At 41.5% G+C, this 21,379-nt stretch overlaps 1 protein-coding gene across 3 annotated transcripts; it reads right to left on the reverse strand.

The window, feature by feature from the left end:
* Positions 1-456: 456 nt before the first annotated feature.
* ZFP28 (ZFP28 zinc finger protein) lies at positions 457-21,373 on the reverse strand. Of its 3 annotated transcripts, XM_077913169.1 has the most exons (9): positions 20,638-20,654; positions 20,073-20,161; positions 19,939-19,992; positions 11,542-11,668; positions 11,269-11,364; positions 9,532-9,695; positions 8,835-8,949; positions 7,955-8,050; positions 457-4,436 (listed from the first exon to the last, which is right to left on the reverse strand). In XM_077913169.1, the coding sequence occupies exons 4-9, from the start codon at positions 11,573-11,575 to the stop codon at positions 2,737-2,739; spliced, it is 2,205 nt and encodes a 734-aa protein (XP_077769295.1). In that variant the 5' UTR covers positions 11,576-11,668; positions 19,939-19,992; positions 20,073-20,161; positions 20,638-20,654; the 3' UTR covers positions 457-2,736. The 3 variants fall into 3 exon arrangements, with proteins under 3 accessions (XP_077769295.1, XP_077769294.1, XP_077769293.1); XM_077913168.1 differs by lacking the exons at positions 19,939-19,992; positions 20,638-20,654 and adding an exon at positions 20,979-21,373; XM_077913167.1 differs by lacking the exon at positions 19,939-19,992 and having other exon boundaries at positions 20,638-20,860.
* Positions 21,374-21,379: the final 6 nt, after the last annotated feature.

Genomic DNA, 21,379 nt, shown 5'->3' on the forward strand with positions numbered 1-21,379 from the left:
TCAAGTACCTCACAGATATAAAGAACTGAACTAAGATGTGAGAAGCAGGAAAGATCCATTTAATGGATCAGAGTGGTACAGAGGGATGCAGAAATCTTTAGACTGCTGCCAAAGGATGACTCAACTACCTCAACTCAACTGCAATACTTCAGCCTAGGAGTGATACTTCATGCTCTTAACAGTTGGTTACAAGAGGGCCCCAACCAATCACAATGAAAAGAAAACATCCATTGTGCCACATATATGGCTGAATATTGATTGGCCCCGCTCCTGTCCCTGTGTCTCCAACCAAAATAAAAAGAATGAAAAATCTGTTTGGCTTAATTGGATCCATGTGTGACTGTAGATTATTACAGAATGAAGAAAGTCAAGTGCCAACAAAGAGCTAGGATAAGTGTGTGTGTCAAAGACAAAACTAGATTTCACCATATATACTGAAAAAAATATGCACATAGATACACGCACACACATATATATATTCAATATTAATTTTGATGCTATGACATGATTTTACACTTTAGGTTTTGCAAGTTGCACATATCTCATTTAATATATTGTGGACAGACAATTCTCCATAGAAGCATACATAGGATTTAACCTCTTTCTACTAACCAGACAATACAGTATTGAATAATCACAATTTAATGAACCTGCTTGGCAGGACAGTGAAATCTTATTTTATCATAATTACAATTTTGCAATAAACATTATTTACAGAAATTTCTTCCAATGGGACAAAATTCCTAGATCTAGAATTACTATTTCAAAAGGAATGCATATTTATAATGTTGATAGGTCATACTATGTTGCCATCCAAAAAGACAATTTTACACTACTAATGATCAGGTATCTGTCTTCGTGCTGATGCCAGTACTGGACATTATCTAAATTTTAGATTTTAATCCATCTGAAAGCCAGGAAAGCTTGTTTTAGTTATTTTCTGATTAGTGAGGCTAAGAAATTTACAGACTTTGTTTAATCATTTGAATTCTTCAACCAACACACCTATTTGGTATACATCACCAATTTTTTCCCAGTTTTGTAGGTGTAATGGCACTTTGTTCCTACATGACATATTTTTCATATGACTTGTATTATTTGTCAATTGTCTTTTACATCTTTTTGGTGCCTTCCACCATGCTTACCTTTTTATTCTTTGTACAGGCCAACTTATTCTCTTGCCCAGGTCTTCTAGGACCCCATGTCCTATTTAGTAAAGCCTTCCTCCTTTCTGTTTGCTTCTTACATATCATTTCATAATTAGAAATGTTAAATACAATTGCATATTTCTCTATAAGGTATGTGTGTTTTTTTGAAAGAGGGTGGATTACCAACTGTCAACATATTTCCCCACTAATGAAAAACCAGCCTTATGATATAGCAAAATCTGAAATGCAGAGGAACCTATTTCAAAAATGTCCTGCTATGCTTGTCAAATTATCTTTCCTTGTGTTGTTTCCACTGAAACTGTCAAAGTAAATATATCCTACTAGGACTCTGTTGTGAATGACAATTTACAAACATTTTAACAGTATTGAGTATTTCATCTAGAAAAAGTACTTCTCCTCTATTGACATATTTTTGTATTTCAATAGTTTAATAATTCCTTTTCAACTCTATTCATAAGTTGCCTTAGAATTTTGTCTTGTTTTTGAAGTGGGAGTTGTATTACACTCTTAGAAATAATTAGAACCTTTTGTATACTCTCCTCTGTACCAGAGCAGGGGTTGGCAAACTTCTGTAAAAGGATAGAATAAATATTTGAGGCACTGCAGGCCATATTGGCTCTGTTGTGGCTCCTCAGCTCTGCCACTGTGGTGTGAACGCAGCCACAGAAAACTGTAAACAAATGAGTGTGGTTGTATGCCAATAAAACTTTCTTTGCAGACACTGACATTTAAACTTAATATAATTCTTATGTTGTCACAAAATATTTTCACTTGTTCAATCATTTAAAACCTTTTTTTTTTTTTTTTTAATTTAGATCATGGGCCATACAAAACTAGAGACTTTGGTCAATTTGGACTGGTTTACTTTAAGGTTGACAGTTCCTTAAAAGTTTAATAGAATTGATTCATAAGCCCAAGTGATTTTAAATCAAATCTTTCCAAATTTTCTAATTTTTTAGTAACATGTCATAGTTTTAACTTTAGGCAAATAAATCTTGCATTTTTTTCTGATCATTTCAGTTCTTTTGTTCCAAGAGGCCTACTCATCCATGTTCTCCACATACTTTCTAAGACTGATGTTAGACATACAGGAAAGCTGAATTCTCTCACCAATAAAGTCACATCACCTTACATTTATGCAGATGAGATGGAAAGCCACAATTCAAACTCAACGTGATGAAATCAAATTTTAAACCACCATTGGCAAAACCTCATTGACTACTTTGAAACTTCTGTTCCTGATCTAAACTGGTTTCTCCTGGCCTCCTTCTATGCATCATTTTTATTCAAGAGATGACTGTGATAACCCTTAATGTCCCAAAATAATGTTTTACTCAATATTTGATCTGCACCAGGCACTGTGCTAATGAATAAGCACATGTTATGTATTAACCAATTTAAAGGATCTCAACACAAGTTTTTACATAAGAAGTGAATGAACTATAGTTACACTTAAGAAAAAAATCTGCAATGGGAAGACCAAACTCAAGGACAACAAAACTAAACCAAACAGAGGGAACAGTTTTTAAACTAATGGAGTTGTCCAGGTGAAACAACAATGCTGAGACTATGCTGATGGGAGGGAGGACGGACCCCAGAGAAATCTGGGAAGCAGATCCACAGGATTTGACGTGGAAGGCAAAGAGGGGTGTGCTGCTGACTCTCCACTATGAATTCTCTGATGAGCAAGGTGTGCAGTCTGCCGGAAGACTTTTCTACTTTTCTTATAGTTATAGGATCTCTCTCCAGTGTGGACTCTTTTATGTTGATTGAGGTGTCCAATTTGGATGAAGGTTTTCCTACATTCTTTGCATTCATATGGTTTCTTTCCAGAATGAATTCTCTGATGTACACTAAGGGACTGACGATGGCTAAAGGCTTTGCCACATGCACTACATTCATAAGGTTTCTCTCCAGTATGACTTCTGCGATGACAAATAAGTGATGACTTTGTCTTGAATGCCTTCCCACATTCAATACATTCATAAGGTCTTTGGCCAGTGTGAAGCCTCTGATGTTGAGTACAGGATGAGTTATCACCAAAGGCCTTCCCACATTCAACACATTTATAGGGTTTCTCTCCAGTATGAACCCTCTGATGCTGAATAAGGTGTGTGGTTTGGCTAAAGGCTTTACCACATTCCTTACACTCATATGGTTTCTCTCCTGTATGTGTTTTCTGATGCTGGGCAAGGTGAGCCTTCTGGGTGAATGCTTTACTACAAATTTTACATTCATAGGGCTTCTCTCCAGTATGAATTCTCTGATGAGTAGCCAGCTGTGAACTTATGCTGAAGGATTTACCACATTCCCCACATTCAAAGGGTTTCTCTCCAGTATGAATCCTCAAATGACTAGCAAGGTGTATATTCTGCCTAAAAGCTTTCCCACATTCTTTACATTTAAAAGGCTTTTCTCCAGAATGCACTCTTTGATGTTGAGTGAGTGATGCATGATGACTGAAGGCTTTTCTGCAAACATCACATTCATATGGTTTTTCTCCAGTATGAATCCTTTGATGTACAGTAAGAGATGAGCCATATCTAAAGGATTTGTCACATACATCACATTTGTAGGGTTTCTCTCCAGTATGAATTCTCCTATGTTGATTAAGTCCTATGTGATCACTAAAGGCTTTTCCACAGTCGATGCAATCAAAGGGTTTCTCTCCAGTGTGGTAATATCTCCAGTGACGAATAAGAGATGTGTTCTGTATGAAAGCTTTCCCACATTCAATACATTCATAAGGCTTCTTGCCAGTGTGACATCTTTGATGTCTAGCAAAGGATGAGCCATCACTGAAGGCCTTTCCACATTCATTACATTTATAGGGTTTCTCTCCAGTATGAATTCTCTGATGAACAGTAAGGGATGAACTCTGGGTAAAAGTTTTCTTACATTCATTACATTTGAAAAGTTTTTTTCCCGCATAAATTCCTGTATGTTTTATTACCACTGAATTTTTGGGGAAATTTTTAACTGAATCACGATTATGAACTCTCTCTTCGGAAATGTCCAAATGAAACCATCTTCCAGATTTATTAAAATTACGTTCTCTTTCCTTAGAGAGGCTTTTATTATGAGTGATTGCCTCTTGCCTGAATTGTGTCTCCTGACCTACCAGCTTCCTTTCAAACACACTCTCAGAATCCCAATTTTCTCTGAAAGTGGAACACTCCAAATTAGTGTTTGAAGTTCTATCTGTTACTTCAGCAAATGTATCTTGCTTTGGAAATAATTCCTGGGTCTCATGTATAGACTGTTGGCCTGAAAGATAACAAGAAAACAAGCATTTCTTTATTGTGTGCTAGAAAAAAAAGAATTTGCTATGAGTTTTTGAAAACTATGAATGAATTCATTAATTGGTGAAATAAACCCTAATTAAGCTACATAAACTATGTGCCTCTAAAACATGTAAATATGCAGTATACAATGTATGTAAGCAAGCTCCAGCATAATTTATATAGGAGCCTACAAGAGGTGAGCAGAAAAGAATTAAATACATGTGGAATCAGTTACATATTAGAAGAAAGGAACTGGGAAATTGTTCTGCAATCACACCACCTAGAAATTCTGACATTCATTGCCTTTAATCTCTCTCCCACTCTGTCTTGCTTCAATGCCAGAGCAGTCATCACATCATGAAAGCTGTTCCAAGAAGCACACCAAAGCACAAAAAAGACAAAGTACTCATTAGCATTTATTAGGATTATCTGAAAGCTGGTCTTTCCCCTCAAATGAGAAAATAAGGTTTCTGCTAACCACATCTTATTTAATTTCAACAAAAACCTACATTACCAACTGATACATTTAGCAACATAATATCATTTTTACATTTACCTGCATGCTTTCATAGGCCTGACACTTTTTTGGTCTTTTATTAATTCTTCACATCTCTGGCCATATATTAATGAATAGGACCTGCCATTTACTGTCTTAGTTCAAAACTGTTTTTCTAAAAATAGTGAGTGCTGCCATTATATTTAATCACATCATACACACTACTGAGCAAGCATGTGTCTTATCTCAGATTCTAATGCTTACAGGGAAGAGTGTACATGCCTAAAGTCCTCCTGCTAAATCACTTAGCATGCACCAAAAATTTGTGCATGTGTAGTTAATCTCAATAAATACATACAGATGAAAGTGGTTTTGGTGAGATGATGCAGAGAATCAAAAGTTATCAAAAAGATGATCTTAAAAAAAGGGAAAATAGTTTTTTCTCATGAAATCTAAACACTTAGTTTTCCTTCTTAGATTAGTAATAAGACAAGGATGCCTGCTTTTTCAACTTCTACTCAACACTGTACTAGAGGTTCTAGCCAGAGCAATCAGAAACAGAAATAAAAGACATTCAAGTTAGAAAGGAAGAAGTAAACTGTTATTTGCAGATAACATGATCCCATGTTTTTTATATAGAAAACCCCAGAGAATCCACAAGAAAAGTACTAGAGCTAATAAATCAATTCATCAAAATTACAAGACACAAGATCACAACACACAAAAATCAGTTTTGGTTCTATACCCTAGAAATGAACAATCTGAAAAGGAAATTATGAAAACAATTCTATGAGGGATAACATTAAAATAATAAATTACTTAAGAATAAATTTACCTAAGGAGGTACGACATTGTACACTGAAAACTACAAAACACTGCTGAATGAAATTAAGAAGATATAAATAAATGGAAAGACATCCTGTGTTCATGGACAGGAAGAGAGTAAGAAAGAATTAAATAAGTAATGGAAACAAGACCAAATTTGTGAAGTGATACAAATGGGAATGATGCCTCTATTAATAAAAAGAAAAAACTGTAAGTGAAACAAAAGGTCAACAAAGTAAAGGCTTCTATAAAGATACCACCCAACTTAAACTACACCTTATAGTGCAAAGAAACAGCCATGTGCAAACTTACAGGCTACATGAAAGTGGGAACAAAATGTATCACATTTTTCAGATAGGATTTATATTCATACAATATAAAGGCAAGGAAATATGATCCAAAGGAAATGTGGGTGATAAGTATATTGACACCATTAACAGAATATGAACTCTAAATGGATTTAAAGTGCACTATTTCTCAAAATTATAAGTACTGCAGGAAATGCAAATTAAACACCCCTTTTCACCCAAGAGCTTGGCAAAAATTGAAAAAAAAATACTCACTATTGGTAAAGATGTCTAGAAATAGGTATTGTTCACATAAAAATGTTAAAATCTTTACACATCACAATTTAAAAAGGTCTAATTTTTTTTTAATTTTTATTTATTTATGATAGTCACAGAGAGAGAGAGAAGCAGAGACACAGGCAGAGGGAGAAGCAGGCTCCATGCACCGGGAGCCCGACATGGGACTCAATCCCGGGTCTCCAGGATCACGCCCTGGGCCAAAGGCAGGCGCCAAACCACTGCGCCACCCAGGGATCCCTAAAAAGGTCTAATTAAACAGAAACTCCTATTACCATATGTGAGAAAGTATGTTGATATTTAAAAACAAAAAAATCACTGGAACAGTTAAGAAAGCTTTTAACACACAAATAGAGAAATGAATATATGAGATATATTTTACAAAAAGATAAAGAGGATAAACATGTAGAAACAGTATTCAATCTCTTTCATAATAAAAAAAAAATAACTTTAGGGCATAATCTTTCACCAAAAAATAAGCAACTATTTTCATCAAAATACCCACTGCTAGGAAGATACAATTAATCCTATACATTAAGTCATCTAATCACTGCAGCAGTTGCTGAAAGCAAACAAAACTTTCAGAGCCTAACAGATGTTCACATCCAGGGATATAACAATCCCAAAATAGTGGTTTTCATGTACATAAAGATACCTGTTGCAAGTATATTTTTAATACCAAAAAATGTGAAGCATCCTAATTGAGCAATGAGATATAGGGCACAGAATGCATGTGAAAAAACATCTCTGTGCATGTGGGAATACACACTATAATTCCAATTACATGAAAAAATATGTGTTTTTTCACAACTTGAAGAAGTCTACACTTGCTCTGTTAACATATTGGGATTATCAGTCATGGTTTCACATTCTGCTTCCAAATAGGTGATAGGATTACATTTTCTATAAACCATTGTTTTCTAAAGAAATTCTTCTTTCCCTTATGTATCAAAAGAGGAATAGAACTCCCCGCCTCAAAAAAAGAAGAGACCTTCCACTTCTATCTTCTTGCAATGCAACTTCTATCCACCCTGACTCAAACAAGGAAGCTACTGGAAATTAATCCTCTCCTTTGTCTCTGCAATGCCCTATTGGAAATTCTGCAAACTCTACTTCATCCAGTTCATCCATAAACATGTTTCATCCTTTCCACTGGAGTGACCATTTACAATCACAACATATGTGTAAATTCCCTTTTTCTCCAAGTACCTGCCGATGCCAAGCACAATGGCTCCCTCAAATAACTTTCCATTCATGGTTCTTACAGGAATGGATGCAGAATGAAATGAGTGGGCCATGTGATCACGAAAAATAGCTCAAAAGTACATGGGGTCAGGACAGAATCGTGTAAGGAGCTGAGCAAATATGAGTGGCCAAAGGAGAAACGTTACAGGGAATGAGCAATCACTCAAGAGAAGGTAGCAAAGGAGGAAAGAGAATATTTTGAAATCTGAGACCTCTATTTTCTCTCTAGACCTGGAGGACTTTGTGAAGTCCTGTGCATCTTCTCCTATACGTTAGTGAGGACTCAGCCTCTTTGGCGAAAGTTCTGCTCTAACCTGCAGTGGCACTTCCATCCAGGCCTGCTGCACTCACCTGAGAACAGGCTCCTTGTCAGCTCTCTTTCCACCATCCAGGGCTCTTTCCCGTGCTCCAGCAGAGAGACCAATTCTGGCTTAGAGACACAGGGTCCTGCATATGGGCAGATATGGGGTTCTGTCATACACTGGACATTCTTAATCAAGAACCAGTTCTGTGGTTTTGATAGAAAAGTGTTTTATTACAGGAAGAAGCAGAAAGAAAAGTGAGCAGTATCTGAAAGACATTAAAAATGATGCTTCAAGCATAATGAACATACCAACTTTCAACTCTACAAATGTCAAATTCTCATCTTAGGAATCACGACAAAAATTCAGCTCAAAACTTCAGAAGACCCCTCCTCCACCTCTAAATTCAAAACTGACATTTGAATAAAGGCACCTGGGTGGCTCAGTCAATTAAGTGCCTGCTTTCAGCTCAGGTCACGATCTCAGGGTCCTGGGGTCAAGTCCCATATCAGGCTCCCTGCTCAGTGGAGAGCCTACTTCTCCCTCTACCTCTGCCCCTTCCCCCATTTATGCTCTCTCTCATTCTTTTTTTTTTTTTTTTTAAGATTTTATTTATTTCTTCATGAAAGACACAGAGAGAAAGACAGAGAAAGAGAGAGAGAGAGAGAGAGAGAAAGGGAGAGGGGTGGCGGGGGCAGAGACACAGGCAGAGGGAGAAGCAGGCTCCATGCAGGGAGCCTGACATGGGACTCGATCCTGAGTCTCTAGGATCATGACCTGGGCCAAAGGAGGCGCTAAACCGCTGAGCCACCTGGGCTGCCCTCTCTCTCATTCTCAAATAAATAAATAAATTAATAAATAAAACCCCTGAGAAATGAAAGTGGCAGTTGCTGAAGACAGGTTCAGATTTAGGAGAGGGACATCCTTACCTACTGACCCCAGGTCACTACGATTCTCCCATATCACATTCTTACAGAAACTCTTCTGAGCAGGGTCCAGCTGCTGGGAGAAGTCTACGGCCATATTTGTGATAGTCACTAAGCCCTGAAATGGTACAACACACTTTTTGGTCAAATGTGCCCACAAACCTGCAGAGGCTGTGGGGAAGGGTGTGAAAGACGCAACCTATGCAAGAATTCTCACTCAGGTTCTGAGCAACGCAGGTCACATAATGACCAGGTCTAGGCATAATGTCTATGTTTGGGGGGAAAAAAAAGAATTTGTAATTTTGCAGAGGAGAACAAACTTACAGTATGAATCTCCTAATGCTGACTGAGGCTTTCCCCACCTTCAAGACTCAAGTCTGCCAGGTGTCCCTCTCATAATGTAAGCTTTGATGACAGAGCAGGGCTGAGGTCCTGCTCAAAGCCTTCTCATGTCATCACATGTTGAGTGTTTTTGATTAAGACAGACTTGTTTGTGACTCATTACAACTGAATTGCAGCCCCTCTTCTAGTGGGCATCATGACTGCACACTCTTCCTTCTGGCGGGATACTCTGTCTACAGAAGCACTGTATTCAAAGGAAAACTTCTCCCAAACTCACTGTGGTCATGATATCTCCCCTCAAGACAGGTTTCTTTTGGAAGGATACTGTGTCTTGACTAGAACTGATCTCCTGACTTACCGGCTGCCTCTCAAACAGAGCACCATAATCCCAATGTTCCTCCAATATGGAGCATTCCAGGCTGTAATTTGTGAGTCTCTCCACTATCACTGCCTGGGATAACGTTTCTTTAGAGATGTCCTTCTTTGCAGGTAACTCCTTGGTCTCCAGCACAGCCTTCAAATCTGAAAGATAGGAAAAAAGCAAGCTTTCTCCGTTATGTATCAGTATAAAGAAAACTTCCAAAACATAATCAGAGAAATTAAAGTTCTCAAAGAAACATATCATATCAAAGGCTTTTTTTATATGACTAACCAACCATATATTCCCATATTTGTGTAGCTTTCATCCTAAAGGATACAACATGAGCTTTATTACCTAAATCTAAGATAAAATGTGGCTAACAAAAAGAGAGGGGAGGCTAAGGAAGAAAACTGCTATATGATCCTTATCTCAACATTATTAAGTAAAATTCACTTTGAATCTTTCTCCAGTTTTTCAGAAAAAATTATTTTCTCTTTTTAAGAGTGCCTCTTTTATTACAATGTTAACTAACAAAAGTTCAAATCCCAGCCTGAAAAGTGCAAGTCTTCAATAATCAACTAGAATCTCCACAAGAGACAAAGGACTGCCAGAAGAAAAAAGCTATTTTGTTTTATTAAACTCATTCAGAGAATGTGATCTAATATGTGAAATGGAAAGGTTTCACAGATACACCCTGCTAGTTCTCCTGTACCCTTTAACAACCCATGAATCTTGCCAGAAGTGGTATCTTTGAGCAGCCTGTCCAGTTCTGTCAATACAAAGTCTTCCCTTGTATGATTTAAACAAAGAGGTTTTACAAGATTCTCAATTCTTTAGAAATCGTTGCCATTTCCTCTTATAGTAACCCCTGAGAGAAGTCTGTAATTCTGACCCCTTGTCTTACTTGGTCAATTTGTTGTTCCACAGATAATGCTGTAGTTGAAACCACTGTATTCCCAAGTGATAGAAATATCATCACAAGATCTGTAAGATTTCTCTGTCAAATCAGAATCAGTGTTCTTTCCTTCTGAGAGCCAGTCACTCCACTGTCCTGTCCGGTCCTGTCTGCACTGGGAGGCCCACCTGCCCAAATCAATGACGGCCCCGCCCAGACCCAGCTGATCTCTTTCTTGTCATTCTAACATTTCTGCTAAAGACTCTATTCTCATTCTTGTTTCTCTGGCTTGAAACTGGGAGTGATTTTTCTTCTTCCTCTTAGGTCCCTATTTATATTCACCATACATAGGACAGCAGTTTCTACTTCACATAAGCTATGTACGGATATGTCCTATTTCCCCAGAGACAGGGTTAATTCTTCAATAGCTTACACTCATCCACCAATCAGCATGACGGCCTTACTCAAAAGTCACAATAAAAGTCAGTGAAAGACGTCTATACACAGAACAGTCATTTAATCAAAGAGAAATAAGATAATAAAGACAATGGAATCAGCCAAGGATTTTTTAAAGTACAGGAATGTAAGCTTGCATGACAAAGGGTCTAAGAAGGAGCTAGGAAAAATGGAATCCAGAGCAGAGGAAAGAAGTCATGTTCAGAGGGAGGGGAGCAGAGGTGGAGAGATCAGGTAGGATGAACATCTTGGGCAGCCTGGCTCAAGAGCCCTCAATTCTCCCTTCAGGCCTGGAGGCTCAGGAAGTCTGCTGATCCCATATGCCTGGGGTCCTGAGCCGTGACCCACAGGGCCTTCACCCCAGCCAGGCCTCCCACGCTCACCTGGGCACCGGCCTCTTGTCAACTTTCTCTTCACCATCCAGGGCTCCTTCCTCTGTTCCAATGAGGAGATCATGTCGGGCTTGGAAACGCAAAGTCCTAAGTACACAAGAAGAGGGAGGAGGTGGTCATGCTGTGGGTCTGTGCAGACTGAAGATGCTGGCTCCCTGGCCTGATGAAAGAGTGCAGGGCAGGGCATGGTGCTGAAGGAGTAAAGGGCTCCGAGTTACAGAAGCCACCAGGGCAGGTTGGAGAATGAGCAGGGAACATCCTCACCTAGTGAAACCAGGTTCCTGTAGTTCTCCAACATCACACTCCTGTACAGATTCCTCTGAGCAGAGTTCAGCCACTCCCACTCCTCTTGGGAGAAATTGACGGCCACATCCCCAAATGTCACCAAGCTCTGAAAGGACAAAACCACACTCTTGTTTAATCAGTGCTCATGCCCCATCAATGGGGGTGGGGAGGTGGTTGTTATGGACTCAACTGTGTTCCCCAAACTCATACACTGAAGTCTAACACCCAGAAACTCAGAATATGATTCATTTGGCAGTGGAACCTTAAAAGAGGCGATTAAAAGTTAAATGAAGTCCTGTGGTTGGACCCTAATCCAATGTTACTGGCGTCCTTATAGTAAGAGGAAGAGACACCAAGGATGCTACCACACAGAGAAAAGCATGTGCAAAGACATGGTGACAGGGCGACCATCCGCAAGTCGAAGAGAAGCCTCAGGGAAAACCAAGCCTGCCAGCACTGTGATCTCCAACCCCCAGCCTCCAGAACAGACTGGGAAGATAAATGTTGTTCAAGATCCCCATCCACGGTGTGTTGTTACAGCAGCCTGAGCAGACTCAGATAGGGGTCTCAGGACTACTTTTCTCCTCAGTTTGAGTGAGAGACTATATGTATAAGGAATAATATCTAAAGAGAGAAAAATACACAAACAGCCCCTGCCCTCAGAGAGCTGGCAATTTTGTGCAGGTGTACACACAGCAATTCAGACCATAAATAATGGAGGCTCAACTGCTCCAGGCACAACATATAAGAGCATTTTTCAACATGACGACACACGAGTGGCCTGGATCAGCACAAGAATGTGGAAATCAATGTGAAGATGAGCCTCAAAAGGCAGAGAAGACTAACCCTCAAAGCAGGTTCTAGGGATTTCTATTTCACTTTCAGTGTTCATTAGATGTTGAGCATTCGTGTTAATAAGAAAAAAAAATACACTAAACAAAATCCTCTTTTTTCTGACATAAAGATGTTTAAGAAAAACACTACAAAAAAAAAAAAAAAAAAAGGAAAAACACTACAGAACACTTTCAAGAATCAAGGTGCCATCTCAGAGAAGCAGAAGTGTCGAAAGGTACCATGAACCCATGTGTGATGGTGAGCATGCAGCTCATCTCGTCCTCTCCTGGCCAATTTTTATGTAGCATATTTTTAGGATTTCAGTGTGTAATTCTGATACATTCCAATGTATTTTAAATATTTACTTAATTCAAACTCTCACCCTGGGAATCCTATGAGTGGCTGCCCTCTAGATTTAAATGACCAGCAGCCCTAGGATTTTAAAAGTATATAGTGAGAGGCCCCTGGGTGGCTCAATGGTTGAGCATCTGCCTTTGGCTCAGGTCATCATCCTAGGGTCCTGGGATCGAGTCCTGCATCAGGCCCCCCGCAGGGAGCCTGCTTCTCCCTCTGCCTATGTCTCTGCCTCTCTGTGTCTCTCATGGATAAATAAATAAAATCTTAAAAAAAAAAAAGTAAATAGTGAAATCAATAAGCAGCAGAGCCCAAAACCTGAATGCAGACTGTAGCACACACTAGCTCTGCAATCTCACCTACTCACTTAACCTGTCTCACCTCCCCGTCTGCAAAATGGAAAAAAAAATCAACAAAATCTCACAAATCATGGATCAAACATAACACGGGCACAGCACTAGGGACTGGCACAGGTTCCACAAAAGTTCTAAATAAATGTTGGCTACCACACTGCTGACCAACAACCCAACTTTCCTGTTTTCAGCTCCACATAATTCTAGATTTAAATGACCAGCAGCCCTAGGATTTTAAAATCCTAGTGGCAACAAAAGTCCCTGTGAGGGGATATGCTATCACATGCTCTTTAGCCTGCACCAATTCTGAAAGTATTTTCAACCAAACCATGTAAAGACAAGTCAAAAGGGTTTTATAAGTGATATCTTTGATTTGTGCAGACAGTAAACTTTTGATAGCATAAATCTCCTAAATGGGAGACTGAAAGGTGCCAGGTCATAGAAAACTGCTGGTAATACTTGCAGGAAACAGCCAAGAACTGCATATTGTAAGCCGTGAGCCAAGAACATGCTCGTATGTTGACCTGAACAAGCAAGTCTCAGATGGTGCTGGCTGCTCTCAGTAATGCTGTCAACTTGGAGCATCTGGTCATGAGAGCAAAGGAACTGATCTGCTGGCCGAATAAGTAGCAAGAGTGCTCATTTTGCTGTGAAGGTTCAGCTCTGGTTCCCTGGGTTGTTTATATTCATCTGTACCAGCAGTTAAATGCCTTCAAATTCACTGTGCAAGACTCAGTGGAAATCTTCAAGCATCCTGAAACTCAACCGTTTCAATGCAGATGATAAATGAAATAAGCCAGACACAGAAAAACAAACATTGCATGATCTTGCTTATATGTGAAAGCTGAAATAGTCCAACTTACAGAAGCAGAGGGTAGAATGGCAGTTGCCAGGGGCTGGGTAAGAAGGAAATGTGGAGGTGATGGGCAAAGGGAACAAAGTTTCAGTTATGAAGGATGACTAGTTTTGGAGATGTAATGTATAACATTATGCCTATAGCTAACAATATTCTGTTATTTCCTTAAAATTTACTAAGAGGGTAGATTTTTTTTTAAGAAGGTAGATCTTATGTTAAGTGTTCTTGCTAAGAAAAAATAATAATAAGAGTAGGAGGAACATTTGGAAGATGATAAGTTTATGGCCTTGATGTTAGTGATGGTTTTACCAGTATATACCCATCCTCAAACTCACTGAGTTATACACATTAAAAACATGCAGCTTCCTACATGTCAATCATACCTCCATAAAGTGGCTTAAAAAAAACACACAAACATTTCTTCTTTTTTTAATATTTATTTAAGTAATCTCTACACCCAGTGTGGGCCTTAAACCCACAACCCCAAGATCAAGAGTTGCATGCTCTTCTGACTGGGCCCAGGCCCCCCAAAAAAAACATTTCAATGCAAATATTTCCAAAGATATAGATGTTCAGACACATGCTACTTCTATGCTTTTATTCTGACCTGATTCTAAAAGCCGGCTTTTCACAGATTCCAGCCCTATATTTCTTCTTCTTCTTTTTTTTTTAAAGATTTTATTTATTTTATTTTATTTATTCATAGAGACACAGAGAGACAGAGGCAGAGACACAGGCAGAGGGAGAAGCAGGCTCCACACAGGGAGCCCAACGTAGGACTCGATCCCGGGTCTCCAGGATCACGCCCTGGGCTGCAGGTGGCGCTAAACCGCTGCACCACCGGGGCTGCCCTAGCCCTATAGTTTTAAATACATGCTCCTTGCCTGGCGAGTCTTACACTTATTTTTTTCAGACATTCAAAAATCTTTCACATATTGTTTACTAAATGAAACATTATATACAGTATATATAATGTATACAGTATTATATACAGTATACAGTACATATACTGTATGCAAATTACAATACCTTTTTAAAATCTACAATATAATTACAGCATCTTTACAATGATGTTAGAAGTCTGTTGGTGCAAGAGAAAATGATGCCCACATTTCTAGCCCTTGTTATTACTTTGTCATTGATGGGGAAACTGGAATTTGAGGCTCTTGCTACAAAGAAGAGTATAAGTTCCAATATTTTTTTATACCTGGGCAACTGAGTTTTGGGGGGCCTGGTTTTTTGCTTAATAAGAATGTCCCCTTCTATCTCTACTTCTATGTTCCAGAGGGACCCAGCATTAATGGTGTATGTGCCTCCAGGTAAGACATTTTATCAGTTATATAGACTGCCTTTTATGTATAGAATCAGTAACTCTGGGGGCTCCTGGGTGGCTCAGTTGGTTAAGTGTCTGCCTTTGGCTCAGGTCATGATCCCAGGAACAAGTCCCATACTGTGTCTGGATCCTTGGAGTCTACTTCTCCCTCTGTTCCTCCCCTCTTCCCCACTTGTGTGCACTCTCTCAAATAAACAAAAAATCTATAAAAAAAAAAAAAAAAAAGAAAAGAAAAGAAAAGAAAAGAAATGCAACTGATCAAAAAAGAATCAATGACTTCTGTTAGTGTTATGGTCTGAATACTTTATGTACCCCCAAAACCTATACATTTGAATCCTAACGCCCAGTGTGATGGCATTTGAAGGTAGGGCCTTTTGGGAGGTGCTTCAGTCATGAGGGCGAACCCTCTTTAATGGTCTTAGTGTCCTTATAAAAGAGACCCCTGAGAGCTCCCTAGCCCCTTCTTCCATATGAGGACACGGAGAGAGGGTGCCAGCTATGAAACAGGAAGCGGGTCTGCATCAGTCACTACATATAATTTGCCAACACCACAATCTTGGTTCTTCCCAGCCTCCAGTTGTGTATGGTTGTCTGTGATAGCAGACCGGACAGACTAAAAGAGCTAGCAAATGTCTTTTACTCTAAACAGTAACAATTATTGCTCACAGGACTTAGGTTATTCCAGACAGAAGTCTATATACTTACATAGAAGCTTATTCAACCCCCATGACCCTGGGAGTTGGTACTATCACCATTCCCATTCTATAGATGAGGAAAACAGAGAGCTGTAACTTGCCCAAGATCACACAGTCAACTGCAGAGCCAAGATTCTGAACCCAGTAGTCTGGCTTCATTGTCCACACCCTTAACATCTACATCAGGGGTCAGCAAAGTCTCTCTGTAAAGGGCCAGAGGACAAATATTTTAGGCTTTGTAGGCCAGAGAGCCTCTGTCACAATGACTCATCTCCGCTCTTGCAGCATAAAAGCTGCCACAGACAACAGCTAAACTATGTTTGCCATGCTCCAAGAAGATATCATTTATGGGCACCAAAATATAAACTTAGGTGATTTTCACATTGTTTTTCATTCTTTTTCAATCACTGAAAAATGTTAATACCATTTGTGGCTCATGAGCTATACAAAAAGAGGTGGCAGGCCAGATTAGGCTAGTTTGCCAACTCCTGTCCAACATCATATATTGTGTTACTGCGTGTCACCTAAAGGGCTGGTCTGTAAATTTCTAAATGACAGTGACATGAGGATGCTGACAGCTAACACTGAGATCTCACTATGTGCCAGGAACCTTTACGTTTTTCTAGACATTGTACATGCATTAACTTAATTAATCCTTCTAAGAACCATATTAAGCCAGTACCATTATTATCCCCATTTTTACAGATGAAGAAAATGTGGCCATTTAAGTTGCCTTGAGGTTAAATTATACAGTGATCAAATGCTAGAGCTAGCATCTGAACCCAGGCAGCCTGACTCCTTAGTCCACACCTGTACCATGACACTATCATATCTCAATTAAAATGTTCCACTCAGGGACACCTGGTTGGCTCAATGGTTGAGCTTCTGCCTTCGGCTCAGAGAATGATCCCTGGGTCCTGGGATTGAGTCCTGCATTGGGCTCCCTGCAGGGAGCCTGCTTCTCCCTCTGCCTATGTCTCTGCCTCTCTCTGTCTCTCATGAATAAAATCTTTAAAAAAATAAATAAAAGTTTCTACTCAGACGGCAGCCATAACGCCCGATATCCATTCACACTGATGATGAAACAAGATGGACTAGGCAACATGACTTTCAGATAAAACAAATTTTCTCCAACTCATGTCCAGATCAACCTGCTTCATTCAAGGGTACGCAAAATACTCTCATATGTGCACGTCCTATACTCATTCCCATTGTTAGCATGGACATGTGCAGATTTCCAAAAGGGTTCCAAACGTTACACTATACTGGAGAGAAAACATAATGGTACACTCAATATAAGAATTTGTTCTGGTGGTCTCACTCTTAATCTTAAAGATGAGAGAGATTATAAAAGCAAACAGAAAACAAGTCTATCCTTACACAAAGATACTCAGTATTAATACTCTATAGGAAAAAAAATGAAAGTCTTTTGTAAGAAAAAATATCTTAAAGAAGGTTTTTTTGGTCCAATTCAATTAATTTTTAAGGCACGTGAATGAAAAATCAGTAATTTTTTTTTTGGTAAAGTCTACTTTTTTTACACCAAAAATTCTAGCTTTTGAGGCTCTATTATTGTTCCATCCAATACAACTTTTAAAGTATTCTGATTTCAGGGCAGTCCAGGTGGCTCAGTGGTTTAGTGCTACCTTCAGTCCAGGGCGTCATCCTGGAGACCCAGGATTGAGTCCCACGTCGGGTTCCCTGCATGGAGCCTGCATCTCCCTCTGCCTGTATCTCTGCCTTTCTCTCTGTCTCTCATGAATAAATAAATTTTTAAAAATCTTTAAAAAAATAAAATAAAAATAAAGTATTTGGATTTCATATAAATTTAATAAACTTTAACCCACGAAGTTAAGAAAAACTTCTAGGAATGTATTCATGGGAAATAATCAGGGATAAAGGACATTTCCAGGTATAAAAATGATTACCATAATACTATTAAATAGCAAAACACTGGCTATAAGAGAGGTTTACACATTCTTCTACCGAACATTTTCTGAATCAGGCATCAGAGTGTTCCAAATCCATGCCTGTGTTAGGTGTACTTGAAGCAAAAAAACAGATATATTAAGTAGATATACAGTATGCTGAAATGTGCTAAGAGTTAAAAAAAAAAAAAAAAGAGTAAAGCAGAGAAGATGTGAAGAATTTGGGTGGGAGTCTTTGAAAGTACAGAGAGCGCAATCAGGAAAATGAGAAGGCAATTTTTGAGGAAGCAAAGTGAGTGATGGAGGAGGATGGTAAAACAAAGGGCCAGGTAGGGTCAGTAAGGGTGCTGTCAGCACATCAAGGATGTGTCCTTCATTCGGGGATGCCCTGGGAGGGTTCTGAACAGAGAGTGACATGGCAGTTAGAACAGACCCTGCCTGGCTGCAGTGCTGGGATGTGACTGCAGGGAGTACATGTAGAAGCAGGAAGTCACAGAAGCAGAGCCCAGGGGCCAATAGTAAGATAACAAGCAGCGATGGTCGCTGTGGGTGTGATGATCATCGACAAGTTCCTAATATAAAGTGAAAATGGCACTGACAGGATTTGCAATGAGGTAAACACAAGGAGTGGGGAAAGAGGGGACAATGATGCAAAGGTTTCTGGCCTAGTAACTGACAGCATGAAACTGCCATGGTCTGAAACAGAGACAACTGTGGGAGCAGCCAGTTTGGGGGGAACCTTAAAATTCAAATGTGAATGTGTTAGGTATGAGTTACCTATTCAATATTCAATATTCCTCAAGGAGAAGTCACGTTGGACACTCAGGCATGGAACTCAGAGCAGAGGTTCGAGCTGGAAAGGCGAATTTGGAAGAAGCCTTCCTGTGGCCAGTTTCTACAGATGAGAAAAAACTGACCTCCTCAGGGGAACAAGTGCACACAGACAAGAAAGGAGAGCCAAGAACACAACCTGGAGGCACACCGACAGCTGTAGGTCAGGGGAGGAACCAGCAGTGAAAACTGAGAAGTCAGGAAGGTGGGAAAAAGGCCAGTTGAGTGTTGTGTCCTAGAGGCCAAGGGAAAAAAGGGCCCTGTGGATAGCAAGGGATGAGCTATGTCAAGGGTTGGCAGCCCCCCATTTTTGTAAATAAAGTTTTATTGTAACACAACCCTGCCCATTCATTTACCTATTGTCTATGGTTGTTTCAGTTATAGAAGGCAGAGTTGGGCAGCTGCAACATAGACCTTATGGCCTGTAGAGCCTAAAATATTTACTATCTACCTTTTAGAGTGAAAGTTTGCCAACCCCTGAGCTGCTTCAAATGCCAACGATAGTCAAAAAAGACTGAGGACTGGGCAGTGCATCTGGTAATGTGAGATTACTGGTAATTTGGTTAAAAGTACTTTGGGTGGTACAACTGGAACCTAGTCCACATATTTATGAGCCTGGATCATATTTATGAGGCATAGAAAACAGAAACAAACAAAACTATTTGATGGTATTTTAAGAAGCCACATAATTGAGTAAGAAAAAGACAGCTTCTCATATTGCACCGGTGCTGCCCTTTCCTCTTCTGCCTGCCAAAGATCCCCTCTCCTTTCAAAACATGGCTCAAAAATCACCTTCTGGGGAGAGAGCCCCTCCCTTCCCCCACAGGCAGCCAGAAGCCAAGAGCTCCTCTAGGCAGCTCTCACCTGCCCTCAAGAACCTTGTTTGCTTGCTTCCACGACTTTCCACCAACAGACTGTGAGCAACTTGGGAGCAGGGACTGGGCTTGACCATCTGTTTCTCCAGGGACAGACACCAAGTGGATACCAAATAAAACAGGTATAGCACACGCAGCTGTGGTGCTTGCCCCAAGGAGAACCTCTTGGCTCCATCAGAGTCCCCTCTCAGAGTCTGTCTCAGAACATTGGCACAGCGCAGTGCTGAATCACTTCACCAATGAAGAATGAACACTGAATGGGATGAAGAGGAAGCAGGGAAGGAAGCCCTGGGCTACCCCTGTAGCCCATCACTCACCAGAATGTAAGGAAATGGGAAACAGCTCCCAGGACAGCTCTCTTAAACGGAAAACTTTTAAAAGAAAATAAACATTATTAAGTCCTGAAAAGCACGGCTGCGTTTCAGACAAGAAAGTGGAAATGCCAACTCACCTGAGACATGGCTTTCAGTTCAGTTCTCGCCCCTGCTGCCTCCTGCTTGTGCCTCCTCTCCCGAAGGGCAGTGGCCCTAGAGGGCATAACTGGGGGGAGAGAGAGGAGCTGGAGAAGGAGTCTACACCGCGCTCCTCATCACCTGCCTGAAATCGGCCCCTTCTTGCAGAGCCTTAAACTACAGCCATACATCGGGAAGCGCTTCAACAAGTGAAGAATGAAATGCTCTCGGGCATGAGCAGATGGGACCAGTTTTGCAGGAACGGACCTGTACACGACCATCGTTCCACCTAGGGGCTTCCAAGGAGGGAGAGGGGTTTCCTCTGTCGGGAGCATGGACTAGAATGGTGTCCGGCTAGGCCGCCCTCCCTCCCTGCACCGCTGCTCGATGCTCGGACTCAGGGTAAACTTCCATACCTTCGAGGGATGATTCCTCCATATACCAGCCCCAGAGCCGAGGGACCCCCATTCAGCAGCACGTGGGCCCGAGAGGCCTCTGCCCCAGACCTCCGCCTCCCCACACTCTGAGGGGGTGACTCCGTCCCCGACCACCTGTCACCCTCACCTCGGTTCTCCGGCCCCATGGTCACCGCTGCTCGCGGGCCCCTGCAGGACAGGCCGTTCCTCGCGCGCAGCCTTCCCCGAGCAGGGCGGGCGAAGGCGGCCGGGGTCCCCGCAGTCCGGCCTCGGCCCGACCCGGGCTTTGTGCGGGGAGAGCCTCGGCGAGGCGGGGACCCCCGCCCGCGGGCCCCCGCGCTCGCCGATCCCTGCATGTCTTAGAGGCGCGCGCGCTCGCTGCCCCCACCCACCGCGGCCACGCCCGGCGTCCAGCGGGCCCCGCCCCGCCCCTCCCCTCCCCGCGCCCCTGCGGCCGCCGAGCCCCCCGACCCGGCCGGCCGCACGAACCCCGGCCGCCGACCGCCGCCGGAAGTGGCCGTAGGCGGCCACCGCAACGCTCTCTGGGAAACGTAGTCCCGGCCAGGGCGGAGGCAAAACTGAGCGAAGCGCAAGCCGCAATGCGTCGGCCCTCCCTGGGCCGACCCAGCGTCTGTCGTCTCCTCTCCGGGCCGGCCGCTTCTGGCTCTTCCTGAGCGCGGCTCCCGGTGGTTGTGGACACCCGACACAGGCCTGGCCGGAAGTAAAGGCCTCCCCGATGTTTCGACGACGCCCCACGGGCTTCTGGGAATCGGCGCTGGGTTCGGATTCGCGCAGGCGCGGTTCCCTGGGGAGCGGAGCTGGCGTGAGGGGCGGGGCTGGCGGTGAGGGGCGGAGCCGCGGGGCTGACGTGCTGGCTGCGGGAGGTGGAG

This window comes from Canis aureus, chromosome 1, assembly GCF_053574225.1.
Source record: "Canis aureus isolate CA01 chromosome 1, VMU_Caureus_v.1.0, whole genome shotgun sequence".
NCBI lineage: Eukaryota > Metazoa > Chordata > Mammalia > Carnivora > Canidae > Canis > Canis aureus.

Coding starts and splice junctions, on each gene's coding strand:
- ZFP28 (XM_077913167.1), bottom strand. CDS start 20,845: ATGCAGGGATCGGCGAGCGCGGGGGCCCGCGGGCGGGGGTCCCCGCCT. Junction 20,162..20,637: donor CATGGGGCCGGAGAACCGAG/GTGAGGGTGACA, acceptor CTCTCCCCCCAG/TTATGCCCTCTAGGGCCACT. Junction 9,696..11,268: donor GACAAGAGGCCGGTGCCCAG/GTGAGCGTGGGA, acceptor CCTATCTTTCAG/ATTTGAAGGCTGTGCTGGAG.